The 19,893-nt window shown below is 40.5% G+C and overlaps 1 protein-coding gene across 1 annotated transcript in view; it reads right to left on the bottom strand.

The window, feature by feature from the left end:
• Positions 1 to 19,893, bottom strand: part of WDR41 (WD repeat domain 41) — a 59,821-nt gene that overhangs the window by 2,919 nt on the left and 37,009 nt on the right. The window contains exons 7-12 of the mRNA XM_066273618.1: positions 19,794 to 19,856; positions 12,832 to 12,942; positions 9,985 to 10,169; positions 6,252 to 6,373; positions 4,678 to 4,766; positions 3,448 to 3,581 (exon numbers count right to left, since the gene is read on the bottom strand). Coding sequence (XP_066129715.1) covers positions 3,448 to 3,581; positions 4,678 to 4,766; positions 6,252 to 6,373; positions 9,985 to 10,169; positions 12,832 to 12,942; positions 19,794 to 19,856 — 704 coding nt within the window. The remainder of the gene's footprint in view (positions 1 to 3,447; positions 3,582 to 4,677; positions 4,767 to 6,251; positions 6,374 to 9,984; positions 10,170 to 12,831; positions 12,943 to 19,793; positions 19,857 to 19,893) is intronic.

The following is a 19,893-nucleotide window of genomic DNA, read 5'->3' on the forward strand; positions in this document are numbered from 1 at the left end:
CTGAAACAATTAGGACACTGGTTAAATATTATGTGATCAGGTACTATGTAATAACGTAGTTCAAACTATGATTTGCCACTGAAATTCCGAAAAAGGGAACATAGATTAATAATAACTGCAATTATCAGAGGCTTCAAAAACATATACCTTTCCAAATAAAGGTCATACCAAGTGAATGAATAGGGGGACACTAACAACAGGGAAATGGAGTGTTGATGAGAAGGCAGCACAAATATTATTGAGCGCAGAGTTGCCATCAGAGAGAAGATAAATGAACTCATAAAAAGATGAGCTCCAAGAAGAGAATAAACAACAAGATGTACATTTCCTCTGAAATAATTTAAAGATTTCTGAAGATAGCAGAATGAGGCCTCAGCTCATTATGTAGGAGTGAAGGGGGGAAAATATTGGAACAAAATTCCTCAGGACATGGAAAAGACAATTCAGAACACAGAGGGGTTAAATTAGAGACTACTGATGAAAATATAATAAAAGGAATGAGGAGATTCAGGAGATGGTACCTAAGAGATAGCATAGATTTTCTCAATGAAGCCAGAGGTACTTAAAAAAAAAGTCAAGTATTCCTAAAAGTGGGATAGCTGGGTCAAAAGGCAGTTCGATTTTCAGATTTTTGAGGAATCTCCATACTGTTTTCCACAGTGGCTGCACCAGTCTGCATTCCCACCAGCAGTGCAGGAGGGTTCCCTTTTCTCCACATCCTCGCCAGCACTTATTCTGTGTTGTTTTGTTGATAAGCGCCATTCTGACTGGTGTGAGGTGATATCTCATTGTGTTTTAATTTGCATTTCTCTAATGATTAGTGATGTTGAGCATTTTTTCATATACCCCAAGGACACCATAGAACGGCTCGAAAAGGAGAAATGCACCCCCATGTTTGTGGCAGCATTGTTCACAATAGCGAAGATCTGGAAACAGCCCAAGTGTCCGTCAGAGGACGAGTGGATTAAAAAGCTTTGGTACATATATACTATGGAATACTACTCAGCCATAAGAAATGATGACATCGGATCATTTACAATAACATGGATGAACCTTGACAACATTATACGGAGTGAAATAAGTAAATCAGAAAAAAAAAAAAACTAAGATGAATCCATACATAGAAGGGACATAAAAATGAGACTCAGAGACATGAACAAGAATGTGATGGCAACAGGGGCGGGAGGTTGGGGGAGGGGGGAGGGGGTGAAGAAGGAGAGAGGGGTTAGGGGAGGGGAGGGGCACAAAGAAAACCAGATAGAAGATGACAAGACAATTTAACTTTGGGGGAGGGGTATACAGCACAATCAAATGTCAAAATAATCTAGAGATATTTTCTCTCAACATATGTACCCTGATTTATCAATGTCACTGCATTAAATTTAATAAAAAAAAAAAACTGAAAAGAAAAAAAAAAAGTCAAGTATCAATACTTCTTACTCAGAAAATCCCTTAGAATCTGGCTTTTCTAAATTATGACAAACGTGCCACTTTGAAGGTTTCCCCATTGAGAAACCTTTAATGGATTTCTACTATTTAAAAACTAAAGTCCAAACTCCTCACCTTACATTCACAGGCATTCATAATCTAACCCAGAACTCCTCTTCCAAGTTTTGTCTCCTGCACTAGCGTGTGCTCACAGAAACCCAGTACTCCAGCCAAGCGACCTGCTCCCTGACCCCAAGTAGATCCTATGTTTGCCCTTCTGTGTCTCACATTCCAGCGTCACCCCTCCCAAAGTATACTACAGCCAAGCAAATACAGACAGAGTCAAACAACAAAACAAAACAACTGGGCTTCTTGTTAGAGAAAAGCAAAGATGAGTACCCAACATCTGGGAACATCAGTCCTACCTTACTTGCAAGGTTCAGCTCAAGTTTCAAGTCCCATATCTTACACTAAACATTTCCCTCTAATTCCTGAATATGCACTGTCTGCTATGCATCTGGGCCAACATTAAAAGGTCTAGATTAACAGCTTATTAGCTCTGTAGTCTTTTTCTCTACTAAAGTATAATCTACAAGGGCAAATATATATTATATCTCTTTGTAAACTCCTCTGTCTAGTATAGTGACTGAAATACTCCATAACAAGTGTGGTGCTTCTGCTCCCAAACATAAATGCACTTTCAAATGAGAGGTAATTTGTTTCTCCCTGGCTATGAAACAGAAAAGAACAATCTGAGAAAGTCAATATTTGGGGCCTTGCTTATACTGTTCTCATACTATTATCAGTTCCAATCATCTCTTCACCTCAGCTAAACTTATCCCTTCATTACAGGCAATGGTGCTACAGGAAATATTAATGTATCTGGATTCCCACAAGTTACAACTGTATGCATTTTATAACTCTCAACTAAAATTTTCTTATTGCATAATGATAATCAAAACACTGAGTTTTACTAAAACTGACAATTAATATTCTTCAAAGGGAGGTAAAACAGTGCTCTATTCATGAATATGATAGAAGGCCCTTGGAATTAGATTCTGTAAGGCTAACTCTCGATAGATGATAGATAAATGATAGATATAGATATATCTGCATCCTCTATTTACTGCTGTTATATAGTCACATTGTTCTTACTGTCACTTATCTTCATCTCATAAATAATGATGATAAGCTCATTATTTAGAACAACAATTTTCAACCGCTGTTCTCAATAATACAAGAATTTTTAAAACACAGTATCTATTTAGTCAGGGGCACTGACCTCTTTTCCCTTATATTGTCAATTAAAAAAATGACAACAGCCAATACAACAATAGCCACCTGATGTGAATCAATCAAAATTATACATGTATTTTTTGGTGTGCCGCAGACCTTTAGTAATTAGTTTATGTGCCCTGAGATGAAAAGAGTTGAAAATTGCTGCTTTAGAAGCAACACATTTCTCAGTTCCTCAAATCATATCTCTCTGTAAAGAGAAATCCCAATCACACATACTACAATCTATCCTATGCCATGTTTCTATTCTGCAAAATCCCATAGGTAAGAGAAAGTATAGGTCTTTATGAGACCAACTAAATGAAGAGCAGTGAGATACAAAAGCATGAATTCCCTGGACATTTATATACCTATTAAAAACAATACCTCTACCTTGATAACATAGTGAGTGAAATAAGTAAGTCAGAGAAAACTAAGAACTGTATGATTCCATACATAGGTGGGACACAAAATTGAGACTCATGGACACAGACAAGAGTGTGGTGGTTACCAGGGGGGAGGGGCAGGGAAGAGAGAGTGGGGGTGGGAGGAGGGGAGGGTCATAAAGGAAACCAAATAGAAGGTGACAGAGGACAATCTGACTGTGGATGATGGGTATACAACATAATCAAATGTCAAAATGATCTGGAGATCTTTTCTCTGAATCTATGTACTCTAATTGATCAATGCCACCCCATTAAAATTATCTAAATAAAATTTAAAAAACAAACAAAAAAACAATACCTCTACAGATGATGAGTGTCCAATCAAGTCTCCGATAAGCTCTAGTAAAAATGAAGTAGCATTTTCTTGTTGCTTTTTAACAGGTTGGCTGGCTTGTTTATTCACTCTTCCAAATCCCCACATGTTAAAAAAACCTAGAAAGACACAATCATTTCAGTAATTTTCAAAATTACTATGTTCTTTCCTTATGATAGTAATATAAGATCAGAAATATAAAATCTTTTTTTTTTGAAGATCTTTTGCACTTGTTTTAGTCAAGGGCTAAAGGGATAGTACCAGCACTATGTCAGGTTTTTTTTCATGTTACCTCATTTCCTCTTACTTAGTTAACCAGGTTTGCTGCTGATCTCTCTTTATTGCCCCTACTCAGCCACTGGTGAAGGTTGTATTAACATGACAAATAGACACTAAGAATGAAACTGGAGAAAAGGCCTGAATAGAGTGTTCAAAAAAAAAAGGGGGGGTCACAGCTCAAATCTATCAACAAGGGTAGACCAAAAGGAACAAGAGTGCCCCAAACAATGCCCTACTACTGCAGGCAACCAGAAGAAACTCCAGGGGTATCAGCATCTGATTTCTCATGCAAACGTTGCTAACAAACTAGGATTTTGTTTTACCAGCCAAACACCTGAAAATCAAGAGTTCATGAGATTATGATATAAACACAAATGTGTGTTTTTTCATAAATTGAGTTCAATGTTAATTATAATGCTTCAAGGCTGAAAGAACACTTTAGTATGACATCTGACCCTACAAGCTGTTTATGTATCAGGCACAATTATAAACAATATAAATGAATAATTACTTCATTAGGCTGGTCAATCACATTACCGGAAAATAAGTTTCCCCTCAGAAGAGTAAGATCTGCCCCAGCCAGAGAGCTTGGCTGGTAAGAGCACTGTCTGCATATGCAGAGGTTGCTGGTTTGATTTCGGGTCAGGGCACATACAGGAAGAAATTGATGTTTCTGTCTTTCTCTCTCCCCCTTTCTCTCTCTAAAATCAATCAATAAAATTTTTTTAAAAATCAATAAAATCCTAGTTGACTTGAATAAACAGGCAATTCTATATTAAAGATATGAATCCTAGATCCCAATTACCATATGCCTAATGTAAACATGCCTTTTTGGAGCATGCTATATATTATTCTTGTGATTATACATAAATATCTTTCTTCTATCTTTCACATGAGAAAAAAAGAAAGACTGCCTTTCTGAGAAAAGACACTAACCTGTTGGTACAGGTTCAGCTGCAAGCTGCTGTTTTTCTCGTAACTCCCAAATGCGTACACTGCCATCTTCTGAGCATGAGATTAACTGCCTGTCAGAACAGAAAATCATAGATGAAAAGACGGCACCATGGAGGGCTGACGCTGAATTTGCGGTGAAAGAAATAGGTGGAGCCCTCAATCACTTTTATTCAGCTCACGGCAGGAGCTAATAAAAATCACAATCTAACATGCAAAGTAAAAGCACTCTTCAGGAAAGACATGCATTATTATATTGTTACATTGGCTCAGATGTTATAAATATTTCATCTCCTCTCACTATATTCTTCTCAGGGTGCCTTTTTCTTTTTCTTTTTTTACAGAGACAGAGAGAGAGTCAGAGAGAGGGACAGACAGGGGCAGACAGACAGGAACGGAGAGAGATGAGAAGCATCAATCATCAGTTTTTCATTGTGGCACCTTAGTTGTTCATTGACTGCTCTCTCATATGTGCCTTGACCATGGGCCTTCAGCAGACTGAGTAACCCCTTGCTCGAGCCAGCGACCTTGGGTCCAGGCTGGTGAGCTTTGCTCAACCCAGATGAGCCCGCACTCAAGCTGGCGACCTCGGGGTCTCAAACCTGGGTCCTCCGCATCCCAGTCTGACACTCTATCTACTGCGCCACCTGGTCAGGCCTCAGGGTGCCTTTGACTCTGAAAATAGCCTGCACAGAAAATAATACTATTCCTTTCATATAATTTCCTCCCTAAAAATTCAGGAGCCAAATTTACTCTGAGAGGAAAGTCCTTACTTAATAAGCATGGACAATAGGAGACTTCCACTTGATTCTAGCTATAAACAAACAATGATAAAAAGATGTGTTTATGGAAAATATAAATAGAAAAATTAACACATAGTAAATGTCCAAAAGTCTTTTTTACCTTTTTAAATAAATACCATATTTTAAAGTATCTCTTCTTATAAAAAATAATTCAATGCCTGACCAGGAGGGGGCGCAGTGGATAGAGAGTCGGACTGGGATGCAGTGGACCCAAGTTCAAAACCCTGAGGTTGCAGGCTTGAGTGCAGGCTCACCAGCTTGAGCGCAAGGTTGCTGGCTTGAGCGTGGGATCATAGACATGACCCCCATGGTCACTGGCTTGAGCCCCTGGTCACTGGCCTGAAGCCCAAGGTCGCTGGTTTGAGCAAGGGGTCACTCGCTCTACTGCAGCACCCCACCTGGTCAAGGCACATATGAGAAAACAATCATTGAACAACTAAGGTGCCACAACGAAGAATTGATGCTTCTCATCTCTCTCCCCCTTCCTGTCTGTCTGTCCCTATCTGTCCCTCTTTCTGACTCTCTTTGTCTCTGTATAAATAAATGTAATTCATTTGAATCATGGTTCTTGTAAATTTTGTAATATATTGCCACAAACACTTTTGTTAGAGAGAGCCACATGGTATTCTCCATTTCGAAAAGAACACAGCAGGTTAAGCCACAAAGCAGCTAACTTTGCCGCTTGAGAAATTGCATTGGTAGCCTTGGGAACTATGAATTTCTTTCATCTGCTGCAGAACAGATGGGAGCTTGTACCTGTTTGGAAGTTTGGCAATGTGCAGGACATTGGAGTCATGTGCAGTTTTCTGGCAGGCAATCACACGCTTCATTTGAAGGTTATACACATATAAACCCCTTCCAACTGCAGCAAATACATTCTGGGGGGAGAATTCAGAAATGGCCATAAAACTCGTGCTTACCATTACCTAGTGTAATAGATTTCCAGCCCTGGTGTGACATCAGAAAACCATTGTTACCTTCCTCTATTCCTAGTCTTCAGCCCAAATTACTGTGCTGCCCTCTGAAGTCCAAAAATTTCAGTCACAAAGGAAAGCTCAGCATTTAGAAGGTAGAAAGGACACAACTGCTAATACAAAGAAAGCTCTGTATATTACGCCCGTTAGCCTCACTTTCTTCCTCACTGATATATGACAGCTAGAGAAAGGAGCTGTGGTGGTGGATTGCCCTACAGCAGAAGTTGCTGAGGACAAGCTAAGTTTTCATTCTCATAACACTGTATCCTTGGGGAAATTCTTTCATTACTTTTGCCTGCAAAATGTGAGCAAAATTACTAGCACTCAAAATCTTAAACAATCAAGACCTTTAAAGCAGACGTCCCCAAACTACGGCCCGCGGGCCGCATGCGGCCCTCTAAGGCCATTTATCCGGTCCCCGCTGCACTTCTGGAAGGGGCACCTCTTTCATTGGTGGTCAGTGAGAGGAACATTGAGTGTGGCAGCTCTCCAACGGTCTGAGGGACAGTGAACTGGCCCCCTGTGTAAAAAGTTTGGGGACCCCTGCACAGGATACAAAAGAAGCCTATGTTGGCCCTGGTGGGTTGGCACAGCAGTTAAGCGGCGCCCCAGCATGTAGAAGTCCTGGATTTGATTCCCAGTCAGGGCACACAGGAGAAGCAACCATCTGCTTCACCCCTCGTCCTGCTCTTCCTCACTCTCTTCCCTTCCTGCAGCCATGGCTCAAATGGTTTGCGCAAGTTGGCCCTGGGCACTGAGCATGGCTCCATGACCTTGCCTCAGGTGCTAAAATGGCTCAGTTGCTGAGCAATGGAGCAGCAGCCCCAGAAGGGCAGAGCACTGGGGGTTTGCCAGGTGGATCCTGGGTTGGGCCAAATGTGCAATTTGTCTCTCTGCCTCCCTGCCTCTCAATTAATGAGAAAAAAAAAAGCCTATTCTATTAGTGGCACCGTCATCTTAAGACCCTCTTCCCCAAATGTAGTATTAGAAACGCCTTTTTACTAAAACAACTTTAATCTTTTGAAAGTATTTTCACCAATATTTATCTTACTTTGGCCTCCAACATCTCATTAAGAAAAGCAAATATTATTGGCATTTTCTAGGTGAGCAAGTTAAAATCGAAAGATTAAAAGTCACACAAAAAACTGAGACAGGGAGTCATTAGACTCAAGGCCATGTTACTCCAGTCCCTTGCTCTTTCCTCATACCACACCACCTAGGTTCTGAAATCAATTTTGCAAGTCAACAGACTTTTGGTGGCACTTGTCTTAGAAGCATTCATTCTTATTCATTATGTACCCAGTGAAGTAACCTTTCAAAGTGCCACTCTGTTGTCTGAACCCTTCTCATGTAGCCTCAGAGGCCACAGACCCAACTCAGACCTACAGTATCTGGACCAAAGCATGGCCCCAGGGCTTACCAGAGTCTAAATCCAGTATGACCCCCTTGACCCTCAGAATTGGTATTCTGCATTTAGCAATAGAAGCTGAGGACTAGTGCCAGGGCTGTTAATGAACAGCTAGTCAACTTGCTAAGATCTAGTGACCTACTGGTAGCATTCAATACAAAGAATTCTCAAAAACTAGTTTCATAGACCAGGACATCTGTGCAGAGTTTAAGTGATTTATCCAAGAGGACAAAGAAAATTATATATACACCTAGAGAATTAATGAGCTTTCAGACTGCAGTGAGTCAAGAGAGTCATTCTATCAATCACCTGTTATCAATATGGAATGATCCCCCCCCCAGAAGAAAGAAAGAAAGAAAGAAAGAAAGAAAGAAAGAAAGAAAGAAAGAAAGTCCTTTAACACAAGGAAAATCAGGGAAAACCAAGTAATGTTTTATCAAGCATTTATAGCATATAGTTAATAAGTCAATTAAAAATTTTAAGATTAAAAAGGATGTTAAATAAAACTTTTTAAACATTTTTTAAAATGAAAAATATTTTAGGCCTGACCTGTGGTGGCGCAGTGGATAAAGCGTCGACCTAGAACGCTGAGGTCGCTGGTTCAAAACCCTGGGCTTGCCTAGTCAAGGCACATATGGGAGTTGATGCTTCCTGCTCCTCCCTCCCCCTTCTCTCTCTCTCTTTCTCTCTATCTCTCACTCTCTCTCCTCTCTAAAAATTAATAAAGAAAATATTTTAAAGAAAATTAAGAATATATATATAATTTTAGGACTACAACTCTTAAAAATCTAGTTCCCATCTTTTCTGAAACCTTAATTTTTATCATATATTAATTTTTTTTTTCAAAATAAAGTTGGGATATAACGAAATAATCTTTGGGTATATTAGTATTCTATATCCTAGTCTTACCCAATTGTTTTATTTTTAAAGTAAAAGAAGTAGAAAGAAAACAAAAAAATATATATATAACACTCTCCCCATCTAGAATGTTATTTATGAAATGTATAAAAATAGCATGCATATGATTAGAATATTAAATAGTATAGAAATGCATGAAATAAAGTGAAATAAAAGCTTCCTGCAACACCTCAAAGGTTACAACCCTTAAACATTTCTTTTTTTTTCGTTTTTCTTAATTTTAGTAAGAGGAGGAAAGGCAGAGACAGACTCCCATGTGCGCCCCAACTGGGATCCACCCAGCAAGCCCACTAGGGGGTGATGCTCTACTCATCTGGCACCACTGCTCCATTGCTCAGCAACTGAGCTATTTTTTAGCCCCTGAGGTGAAGGTCACTAAGCCATCTCAGTGCCTGGGGCCAACTTGTGTTAACCAATTGAGCCATGGCTGCAGGAGGAGAAGAGAGAGAGAGAGAGAGAGAGAGAGAGAGAGAGAGGTGGGGGGAGGAGTAGAGAAGCAGATGGGCATTCCTGTGTGCCCTGACTGGGAATCGAACCTGGGACATCCACAGGCTGGGCTGATACTCCACCACTGAGCTTACTGGCCAGAGCCCCATAAACATTTCTTATGATTACATTTAGGAAAGTAACTCCTCTTTAAATACATTTTCTGAGCCAGGATTCATTAATCCATTGGTATTAATTTCTTACTGCAAAAAAGATGTCAGGGACTTTAAGAGAACCGCTTCCAAGGCTTGAAGTTTTGAAATCAGTAATTTTCAAACAATCATCTTGCCCTAGATGCTAGCAGACTAAAAAAAACAAAACTCAACTTTTTTGTTTCCTTTACCTCTCTAGGAAATGTACCAGAAACTTCAAATCTATTCTTTCCCAAAGTGTTTCTTAAAACAACTTAAAGCATTATCCTCAAATATTATGGGATTATTTAATCCAATCCAAAATTTCAATACAGTTTTTAAATCTGTGGCCATGTAATCACTCCCTTGCCTTAAGTACAGGAGCTAAGGTTAAAATGCCTTTTTAATGCAAGTGGTATAATCTTTGAAAACTCTCAGAACATTTTAAAGCACAACTTGAACATGGGAAATGATACCTTTTAAATCCATCATGGGATTAAAGTTTAAAAATTAGAAACTGGGCTTATTTAAAAAGACAAGTTTATAAATATTTTCTTGATTTTTTTTCTTACCTCTTCATCCCATGTGAAATGATGAATAGCAATGTCATTTGGTTTTTGAAAGAGTTTTATTTCTTGCTGGGTATCCAGCTGTGGAGATGAGTCCCAGAAGTTGCGTTCACAAGCCTGCATGGTCCAGTCCAGGATATCCCAGATGATCAGCTCTCCAACGTGGGAGCCAGTTACAAAACTCAAATCTAGGCAGAGTTCATATATGCCTCATTATTGATCATTTTACCTACAGGTAAAAATGAACGGACTGCCTAGTACTAATGCTCTATAAAACCACAAGATTAAGAATAGTGAGGTACCGGCCCTGGACGGTTGGCTCAGCGGTAGAGCGTCGGCCTGGCGTGCGGGGGACCCGGGTTCGATTCCCGGCCAGGGCACATAGGAGAGGCGCCCATTTGCTTCTCCACCCCTCCCCCTCCTTCCTCTCTGTCTCTCTCTTCCCCTCCCGCAGCCAAGGCTCCATTGGAGCAAAGATGGCCCGGGCGCTGGGGATGGCTCCTTGGCCTCTGCCCCAGGCGCTAGAGTGGCTCTGGTCGCGGCAGGGCGACGCCCCGGAGGGGCAGAACATCGCCCCCTTGGTGGGCAGAGCGTCCCCCCATGGTGGGCGTGCCGGGTGGATCCCGGTCGGGCGCATGCGGGAGTCTGTCTGACTGTCTCTCCCCGTTTCCAGCTTCAGAAAAATAAAAAAAAAAAAAAAAAAAAAAAAAAAGAATAGTGAGGTACCTAAATGAGCCAAACAGAAAAATTAATAGAACAGAAAGGCCAGAAATAGAGTAAAGTTTACTTACTTAGTATGTGATAATGACTGTATTTCAATTAGTTAACAAAGAATACATCATGCTGGAATAATTCCAGTAAATGGCCACGCCTTTCATTCAAATTCATGGGACAAGGAAGCGGGGCTGAGAGTAGAGCTGGGAGCCGCACAACATAATCCTTTCAGAACTACACAATCTTCAGCAAGGGAGACATGCAGTACAGGAACAGACTGTCACAATATCATGTTCAAGTTTTACCGGCCTACTTTTCCATATATGATTTCTAAATACCCTTATTATCTGCAGTATAATTTTATAGACTGGAAGTTTATAAAGTAAAAAGTACTAGGGGAAAAAGGTACTAGGGCTTTTCTGTAGTTTTCTTTGCTTTTTTTTTTTTTTTTTGCTTCAGTTTTCCATTTTCCTCCCTGTAAGAAGCTGGCAAAGAAATACAAAAAGAAAGCTTTCTTGGATAAACTGTTATAAATTTCTCTACATATCAAACAGCCAAAGAAGTGCTATGAAGTCAAGGCAACCTCAGTGACATCCCATCACCTTTACTGAGGCCCATGCTGGGCCAGTGGTACTGCTGTTTCGCCACTAACATGAGACAACCAGGCATGACCAGTGTAATGAGCCAGAGCACAGTGCTGCTTCTCTCAGCAGCTCTGAGGCCTTGGAGCTCATGGCTCAATGCCAGAGAGTCTTCCAGATAAGAACTGGCCTTTTGTGTTGCCATCCATGGCTAGAGGAAAAGAGCCCCCAGAGAAAAATAAAGGAGCGGTCCAAATGTTGTTAACTTCTATCATCATGGACAATCACGGTCCCTAGAAAGACTTGCAGTTGGGCTGTACAAGACGGCGGCTATTAAGGAGCCTGTGTCTCTTTCCCTTTGCCTCATGTTTATGCTCAAAAAGAGCCAGGTCTCAGGTCAGGGGTACAGGACAGTCCCCTCCTACTATCCTATTCAAGGCATCCTTATAGGAGTCTCCTATAGTCAGCTTCAGACTATCAAAGTAAAGCCACCCAGGAGGCCTCTCAACTGACCTAGGAACATAGATCACTCAGAACAACTCTGATGATATAAAACGTCACTTTATTTGAAAGTGAACTAGGTAAATCCCAGGTTTTGTAAATTGGAATCCTATCCTGACATCTAATGTCAGCTTCAGCTCACAGGAGATATTAAATCATTATGAAGCTAAATAGGATGTCTGGCAAGTCAAAACTCCCATTTTCTGCAGATCTTTACCTTAGTTTGGTATTATTTTCTGAGAGTCATCCATCATGAAAACAACTGCCTTATATCCTGCTCATTCAACTGTGATTGTTGGATAAAGCATCGACCTGGAATGCTGAGGTCGCTGGTTCGAAACCCTGGGATTGCCTGGTCAAGGTACATATGGGAGTTGATGCTTTCTGTTCCTCCCCCCTTCTTTCCCTCTCTACTCTCTCTAAAATGAATAAATGAAAAGATCTTCTCAACTGTGATTGTGTAACCTGCTGTGTAATATCATACTGTGTGTTCTACAAAAGAAGAACTAGCCAGAACCACTTGCCAAAAATGCCAAAATGCTACTAAGCATTAGTATTTACAGCCTATGACAATCATGCCACAGAGCCTGAGAAAACGATGCTCTCTTCCCTCTCTCCTCTCTGCCTCATTCTATCTCCTTGTGCCTAAATCTTACCCTACCAATCCATGAAACTGACCAGTTCCACTGGCTTGACTTTCAAGTATACAAGATTGCCAATCCCTACTAATCAAAAGTATTATTTTAACAATGATAATTCTTGCCTGACCTGTGGTGGCGTAGTGGATAAAGTGTCAACCTGGAAACACTGAGGTTGCTGGTTCAAAACCCTGGCTTGCCTGGTCAAGGCACATATGGGAGCTGATGCTTCCTGCTCCTCCCCTTTCTCCCTCTCTCTCTCTCCCCCCCTAAAATGACTGAATAAATAAATTAAAAAAAAATAATAACAATGATAATTCTGGAAATCCCCTCCAAAAACAAGACTGAAACTCAACCAGGTTATCTTAATAAGTACAGAATTTTACATAATATAAACATGTACACAATGAACTTACCATTGACACTAGCCAATGAGAGAATATTATCCTGGTGATCAAGGAGGCGTTTAACTTCAAGAATATTCCATTCCAGTGATCCTTCTGTGGGTGCTACCAACCTGAAAATTACTAAATGAAAAGACAGATAAAGTTTCATTAAAATGGTCAAAGAAGATAAAATTTTACTTCTGCTCAAAACGTCAGCATTTCATTAAGTTAGAAATTTCTAAAATATTGAAAATCCATCTCCAAAGGGAGCTTTATTCATATTTCTTTAAAATATTTCTTTCAAATGCTTGAAATATTTTAAATGATCTACTAAAACCCCAAGTGAGTTGTCCTTAGAACTCCTTTCCTTCATTAAAACTCTTCTGGTTGACTCTGTGGCTAGAGCGTCAGTCAGCCCAATGTGTGGAAGTCCCAGGTTCAATTCCTGGTCCGTGCACACAGGAGAAGTGACCATCTGCTTCTCTCTCCACCTCTCCCCCTTCTCTTCCTCTTCCCCTCCCACAGCCAGTGGCTCAGTTGGTTTGAGCATTGACCCTAGACACTAAGGACAGCTCAGTTGGGCCAAGTATTGGCCCCAGACAGGGGTTACCAGGTGAATCCTGAATGGGGTGCATGCAGGAATCTATGTCCCTTCCTCTCACAAACAAACAAACAAATAAACAACAACAAAAAACTCTTCTAGTTCTACTATCAGCAGTGAAGCCCCGTCCTTTCCAGGGCTGCAGTGCAGTCTGGCCATCCTAACTTCCTCTCTTCCTAGCCAGTGGCCTACATTCCTGAATCATCTCCACTGTCAGCTCTCTCTGCTCACATTCCCAGGCCAGTGAGCACCACTACAAAACAAGCTATAAATTTATGTTTAACTTCAACTCAAAGAAGACTTCATCAGCTGCTTTTATTTTTTTAAACTTTTCTTTATACCCAGGCATACATCATTAAATTATATACTCTGAGGTTATGCCTTGTAATTTCTGTGTGCCACACAGTTATTTTGACTACAAATTTTCAATGTGTTGCTTTATTCATTACCTGACCTTAATAAAGTTTTATTTAAACTAATATAAATTCTAACTTTAATCAATACAGCAAACACAAAATCAAATCAACTGGGGTGATTCAATCAACAAATATTTACTAAACATCTACTATGCTCCAGGAAATTAGATTTCTAGTGTGAATTAGGCCCAGTCACTACTCTGAACCACTCACAGTCTACGATTGGTAGTGAGACTTATAAACAGATTTAAAATAGATACATTAAAGGCCATAAGCCACTCTACCCAGTATTGTGGATCCTCACCGACTAGTGACTAGTGTCCTTAGAAGTAAGAAGGTCTCAGAGGTCATATCTTTTCCAAGTGGGGGCTAATTATTAAAGTCTCTTTCTTTCTCACATCCTTCCATGGAAAATAGGTCAGTGCCACATTTCATCCTGTCTCTGGACAATTTTTACCAACTGACAAATCTCTAGCAAGGTTATTTAATCCCAATAGCCATTAATGTTCAAACTGTGGCTGTAAAAAGGAAAAGGTCTTTCTGTCAACACAAAGGGAACTCTTTCTTATACCTACCAGAGTTGTGTGAAAATTCGATTTCAGTTGAACTACTACCAAATGATATTGAGATTGGGATGGTGGAATAAAAAGCAATGTATTACTGAATACAAACTAACAGATAATAACCTGAAATACTGACAAGAAAAAGAAACCTACAAAACAGGTTTGGACAAAGAACTTCAAAGTACTAAAGATACTGTGAATCTGTTTAGTGTGTTCATTAATATGGCCTCCATAGACCAGTAATAACTTCAAGAAAATAAAACAAACATGTATTTTTTATTTCAGAGAACAAAAGAGACACAATAGTCAATTATTTCAGAAAACAAAAGAGGCACAATAGTGAATTCTAAAAAAAAGGGTTAAGAAAAAAAATCTTAGCCTTCTGAACCAGGATAAGGTCTCAGCAAGATAGCCCTGCTTAGCTAGTAAAACTTCCAAGTCACTGCAGCTTTGCACTGCAGTGCAAAGTATAATTTCTAGTGCACACAGAAACGATATTTGCTGTTGAAAGGAAGCCAAAGAGAAACTGGATTGGAACATTTAAAACCAAGGGTATGGGCACAGTTTAGTCTTGGAAATAGACACTCAATTTACAGGAATGAAACTTCTTCCATAAGGAAAAACAGCACTATATCTTTACTCTGTGATTACACTGAAGTAAAATGCAGAACCTCATTTCTAGGAATACTATGTATTTTTAGCCCTGGCCAGATAGCTCAGTTGGTTAGACATTGTCCTGATACATCAAGGTTGTAGGTTCAATCCCTGGTCAGGGAACATACAAAAATCAACCAAAGAACACGTAAATAAGTTGAACAACAAATTGATGCTTCTCTTTCTTTTTCTCTCTCTAAAAACAATTAAGTTAAAAATTTTAAAAATTAAAAATTTTAAAAGAACATTATATATTTTTATGAATTACTCTCTGAATAAAACCAACTTTCATTTCTTTGTTTTTTGTTTGTTTTTAGCTAGAGAGAGAGACAGAGGGATAGACAAGGATAGACAGACAGGAAGGAAGAGAGATGAGAAGCATCAATTCTTCATTACAGCACCTCAGTTGTTCACTGATTGCTTTCTCATATGTGCCTTGACCGTGGGGCTCCAGCTGAGCCATCAGCCCTTGCCCAAGCCAGTGACCTTGGGATCAAGCCAGCAAACAAGGGGTCATGTCTATGATCCTGTGCTCAAGTCGGTGATTCCGTACTCTAGCTGGTGAACCCTCAAGCCAGATGAGCCTGCACTCAAGCCAGCAACTTTGGAGCTTTGAAGTGGATCCTCTGCATCCTAAGGTGACACTCTATCCACTGTGCCACCACCTGATCAGGCTCATTTCTTTCCTTTTTTAGATGATACTCGAACTTCAGATGAGGCATTAATTTTGCTTTTAGTAGTATTCTGATGCACTAATTTGTTCATCCATTCAATAAAAATCTCTTATCTGTTAACAGAAAGATGAATAAGAAAGTTCTAGTCACCAAGTAGCTCACATTGTGAAAGGGCAAGGAGAGAACTAGAAGCAAATAGAAGTCTTATTTTTTAAAGTTGTATGTGAAATGGTAGATAAGAGATTATGACAACACAGTGGAAAAACTTCTGGAAGGGGAGGTATTAGGTAGGCAAGTCTTCCTCAAAAAAAAAAAAAATTACTGGAGCTGAGCTCTTAAAGAATAAGTACTGGCCTTAGCCAGTTTGCTCAATGGTAGAGTGTCAGCCCAGTGTATGGGAAGCCCGAGGTTTGATTCCTGGTTGAGGCACACAAAGGAAGCAAACATCTGCTTCTCCTCCCCTCCTCCTTCTCTCTACTTCTCTCTCTCTTCCCTTCCCACAGCCAGTGGCTTGACTGATTTGGACACATTGGCCCAGACGCTGAGGATGGCTCTATGGAGCCTCTGCCTCAGGCACTAAAAATAACTCAGCTGCAAGCATCAGCCCCAGACAGGGGTTTCCGGGTAGATCCCAGTCAGGGTGTACAAGTGAGTTCGTCTCACTATCTTCCCTCCTCTCACTGAAAAAAAAAAAAAGAGTAGAAATTATCCAGATCAAAGAGGACAAAGAGTAAAGAGGACAAGCCGGATACAGGGTGAGAATAGAAATAAAGGCATAAAGGTAAGAAACACCTCAGATTGGGGAATCCACGCATTCATTATTGACAAGCAAGTGATATAAGACTTAAAAGAGGCAGGTGGAAGGTAATGGAGGGCCTGATTTAACATGTTGAAAGGTTTGGACTTTATCATTCAGGGTAGGTAGTGATGAACTTACACTGATCTAGCCCTAGTCGGCAAACCATGGCTCGTAAGCCACATGCGGCTCTTTGGCCCCTTGAGTGTGGCTCTTCCACAGAATACCACATGCAGGCGCTACCTTGATAAATGTACCTACCTATATAGTTTAAGTTTTAAAAATTTGGCTCTCAAAAGAAATTTCAACCATTGTACTCTTTATATTTGGCTCTGTTGACTAACGAGTTTGCCAATCACTGTATCTAGGGCAGGGGTCCCCAAACTACGGCCCATGGGCCGCATGCGGCCACCTGAGGCCATTTATCCAGCCTCCGCCATACTACCGGAAGGGGCACCTCTTTCATTGGTGGTCAGTGAGAGGAGCACATTGCCCATCTCATTAGTCAAAAGCAGGCCCATAGTTCCCATTGAAATACTGGTCAGTTTGTTGATTTAAATTTACTTGTTCTTTATTTTAAATATTGTATTTGTTCCCATTTTGTTTTTTTACTTTAAAATAAGATATGTGCAGTGAGCATAGGGTTTTTTTTTATAGTCCGGCCCTCCAACGGTCTGAGGGACAGTGAACTGGCCCCCTGTGTAAAAAGTTTGGGGACTCCTGATCTAGGGCAATGACTTGATTCATCTGGGGCAAAAATAAGAAAAAAATAAGGGCAACATAAAAGTAAATACATGTAATTTAAAGTCCTATTCTTTTTTTCTGAGATCATGTTCCTTATACTTTGTTGTTAAAAAGTAATTTTACAAAACGAGAGTGGTAAATGATAGGTTTTAGTTTTAGTTTTTATTGTTTTTAGTAAGCAAAATAAAAATTTGACAACTCTATGTTGATCTCCAAAACTGAACTTTTGAATGAGTCAGAAATTTGGAAGTCTAGAAATGACTGTTTTAGGCAATAGGAAGTCACTGAAGCTTTTAAGCAGGGGAGTGGCCTACATTTTAGATAGATAGCTCTAGCATCTATTTACTGAAGAATGTATCTGAGAAGCACTATGCTAGAGGAACAGAAGGCATTTGACAAGCACTAATATAGAGGAAAAAAGATAAGTGGGAGACTTATTGCAACATTCCAAACAAGAAAGGAGATGAGCACCTTAGTAGAGCAACACCAGTGAGACAGAAATAGATCAAAATTTAAAGCAGCAGTCTGCTAAGAATGGTCTGCAGACAAAGAGCCTCAGCACTACCTGGGAACCTGTAAGAAATGCAGAGCTTGGCCCTGGCCGGTTGGCTCAGAGAATAGAGCATCGGCCTGGTGTACAGACCTCCTGGGTTCTATTCCCAGTCAGGGCACACATGAGAAGCAATCATCTGCTTCTCTTCCCCTCTCTCTCCTTTCTCCCCTTGCAGCCAGTGGCTTGACTGGTTCGAACATTGGGCCCAGGTGCTGAGGATAGCTTGGATGATTCAAGCATTGGCTTCCAATGGAGGTTGCCAGGTGGATCTCAGTCAGGGTGCATGTGAGAGTCTGTCTCTCTATCTCCCCTCCTCTTACTTAAAAAAGAAAGAAAGAAAAGAAATGCAGAGCTCAGGCCCCAGTCCAGACTTACTGAATTAGAAACTCTAGGGGGAAGGCCCAGTAATCTGTTTTTAACAAGCCCTTCAGGTCATTCTAATGCACACTAAAATTTGAGAACCACTGAGTTAGAGAAAAAACAGAAAAATGCGAAGTGATTGATCAGCTACAAGAGAAGAAAGGCAAGGAGAAAAGCTAAGCATCATTCCAGCTCAATGGATAACATGGGAAAACTAAATTTCTGCAAGGAAGGAAAAATAAAAAACTAAACTAAAAAGTATAATGTTTTAGAAATTACTTTATGAAAAGACAGGCTAAGCACAGGGCTAGAATACTCGCAGACAGTACTACACATGGAAAGGTCAGCTGAGGACAGAGAGACTCTGCTGCACAGCACTGCAGCCTGCGGACAGCTGCACAGCACTGCAGCCTGCGGACAGCTGCCGCGAGGAATGGTGAGCACCCAGCTCGCATCTCTCACTGGCATTTGCAAACATGCTACCTGATGGTCACAGAACCTCAGGGCTGGTCTCTGGGAGAAGCAGCACAAGTAATATCAAATGCCGTCTGGGCTACATCAGAAAAATTATACAGGATAGAGGCAGCTTTTAAGTAGCACGTCTACGCTCTCAGTTCTGGCACCCAAATTCCATTCACAAGGCAGTGAGCCCAAAAGGCCTTCTTCACTGTGGGCTCCCTGGTGGTGAATGAGTTAGTCAGTAGTCAACAACTAAGAAAGTAGCCTTCAAGTGCTCATACTCAATTAATACATTTACAAAATTCCACTTGCTACCCTTTCTTCTGCTATACTACTACTCTGAGAGAAATGGCATAAACTCCCTCAAAGAAAACGGGCCCCATTCTGCCTCTTGAGGCAGAAACCCCACAGTTTCTACCTTGGCAAATTCTCCAAACTGTCCTCCTCCAACCTTCCTAACACAAGTTTTCAGTTCCCAAAATGTTGACAGTTGTTTCATATAGTTATTTTTTAGCATATGTGTGTGTGTGTGTGTGTGTGTGTGAGAGAGAGAGAGAGAGAGATGACAGAGAGAGACGGGAGAGAGAGGGGAAGGGAGAGAGATGAGAAGTATCAACTTGTAGTTACGGCACCTTAGTTGTTCACTGATAGCTTTCTCATACGTGCCTTGACTGGGGTGCTCCAGCTGAGCCAGTGATCCCTTGCTCAAGCCAGCGCACTTTGGGCTCAAGCCAGCGACCATGGGATCCTGTTGATGATTCCACGCTCAAGCCGGCGACCTCAGGGTTTCAAACCTAGCACCTCAGCATGCCAGGTCAATGCTCCGAGTCTAGTCATTGTGCCACCACCAATCAGGCTAGGTGGTTAAATTTTTTTCTAAATAAGTGCATGAGTATGAATCAGTAACAGAAAGGACCGTGGAACATAAATGACCTTCTTTGGCATAAGAGGAGTGGGGTTACCTTGTCCTCCTTGCTGTGTTAGAACTAAGGTAGTACAAACACTGACCTTACATCTTGAAAATTTCTAGGTCTTCAGATCACTTCAACAATCCCAGGAGGCCAAGAAGGGGAAGATGTCCCTTAAATAAAATACTAACAAGTCTTTCCAAAATGTATATATTACTTTAAAATATTTTTTAAATGAAAAAAATAAAAAGGAGTCATACTCACTCAGTTCTTTGCCAGCTGCTGCCACAACACAGTTCTTAGGTATTTCAATCAAAGCACTAATCTCTTAAAAAATATATAAAACAAAGATCAAATTATTTTC

This window comes from Saccopteryx bilineata, chromosome 4, assembly GCF_036850765.1.
Source record: "Saccopteryx bilineata isolate mSacBil1 chromosome 4, mSacBil1_pri_phased_curated, whole genome shotgun sequence".
NCBI classification, from domain to species: Eukaryota; Metazoa; Chordata; class Mammalia; order Chiroptera; family Emballonuridae; genus Saccopteryx; species Saccopteryx bilineata.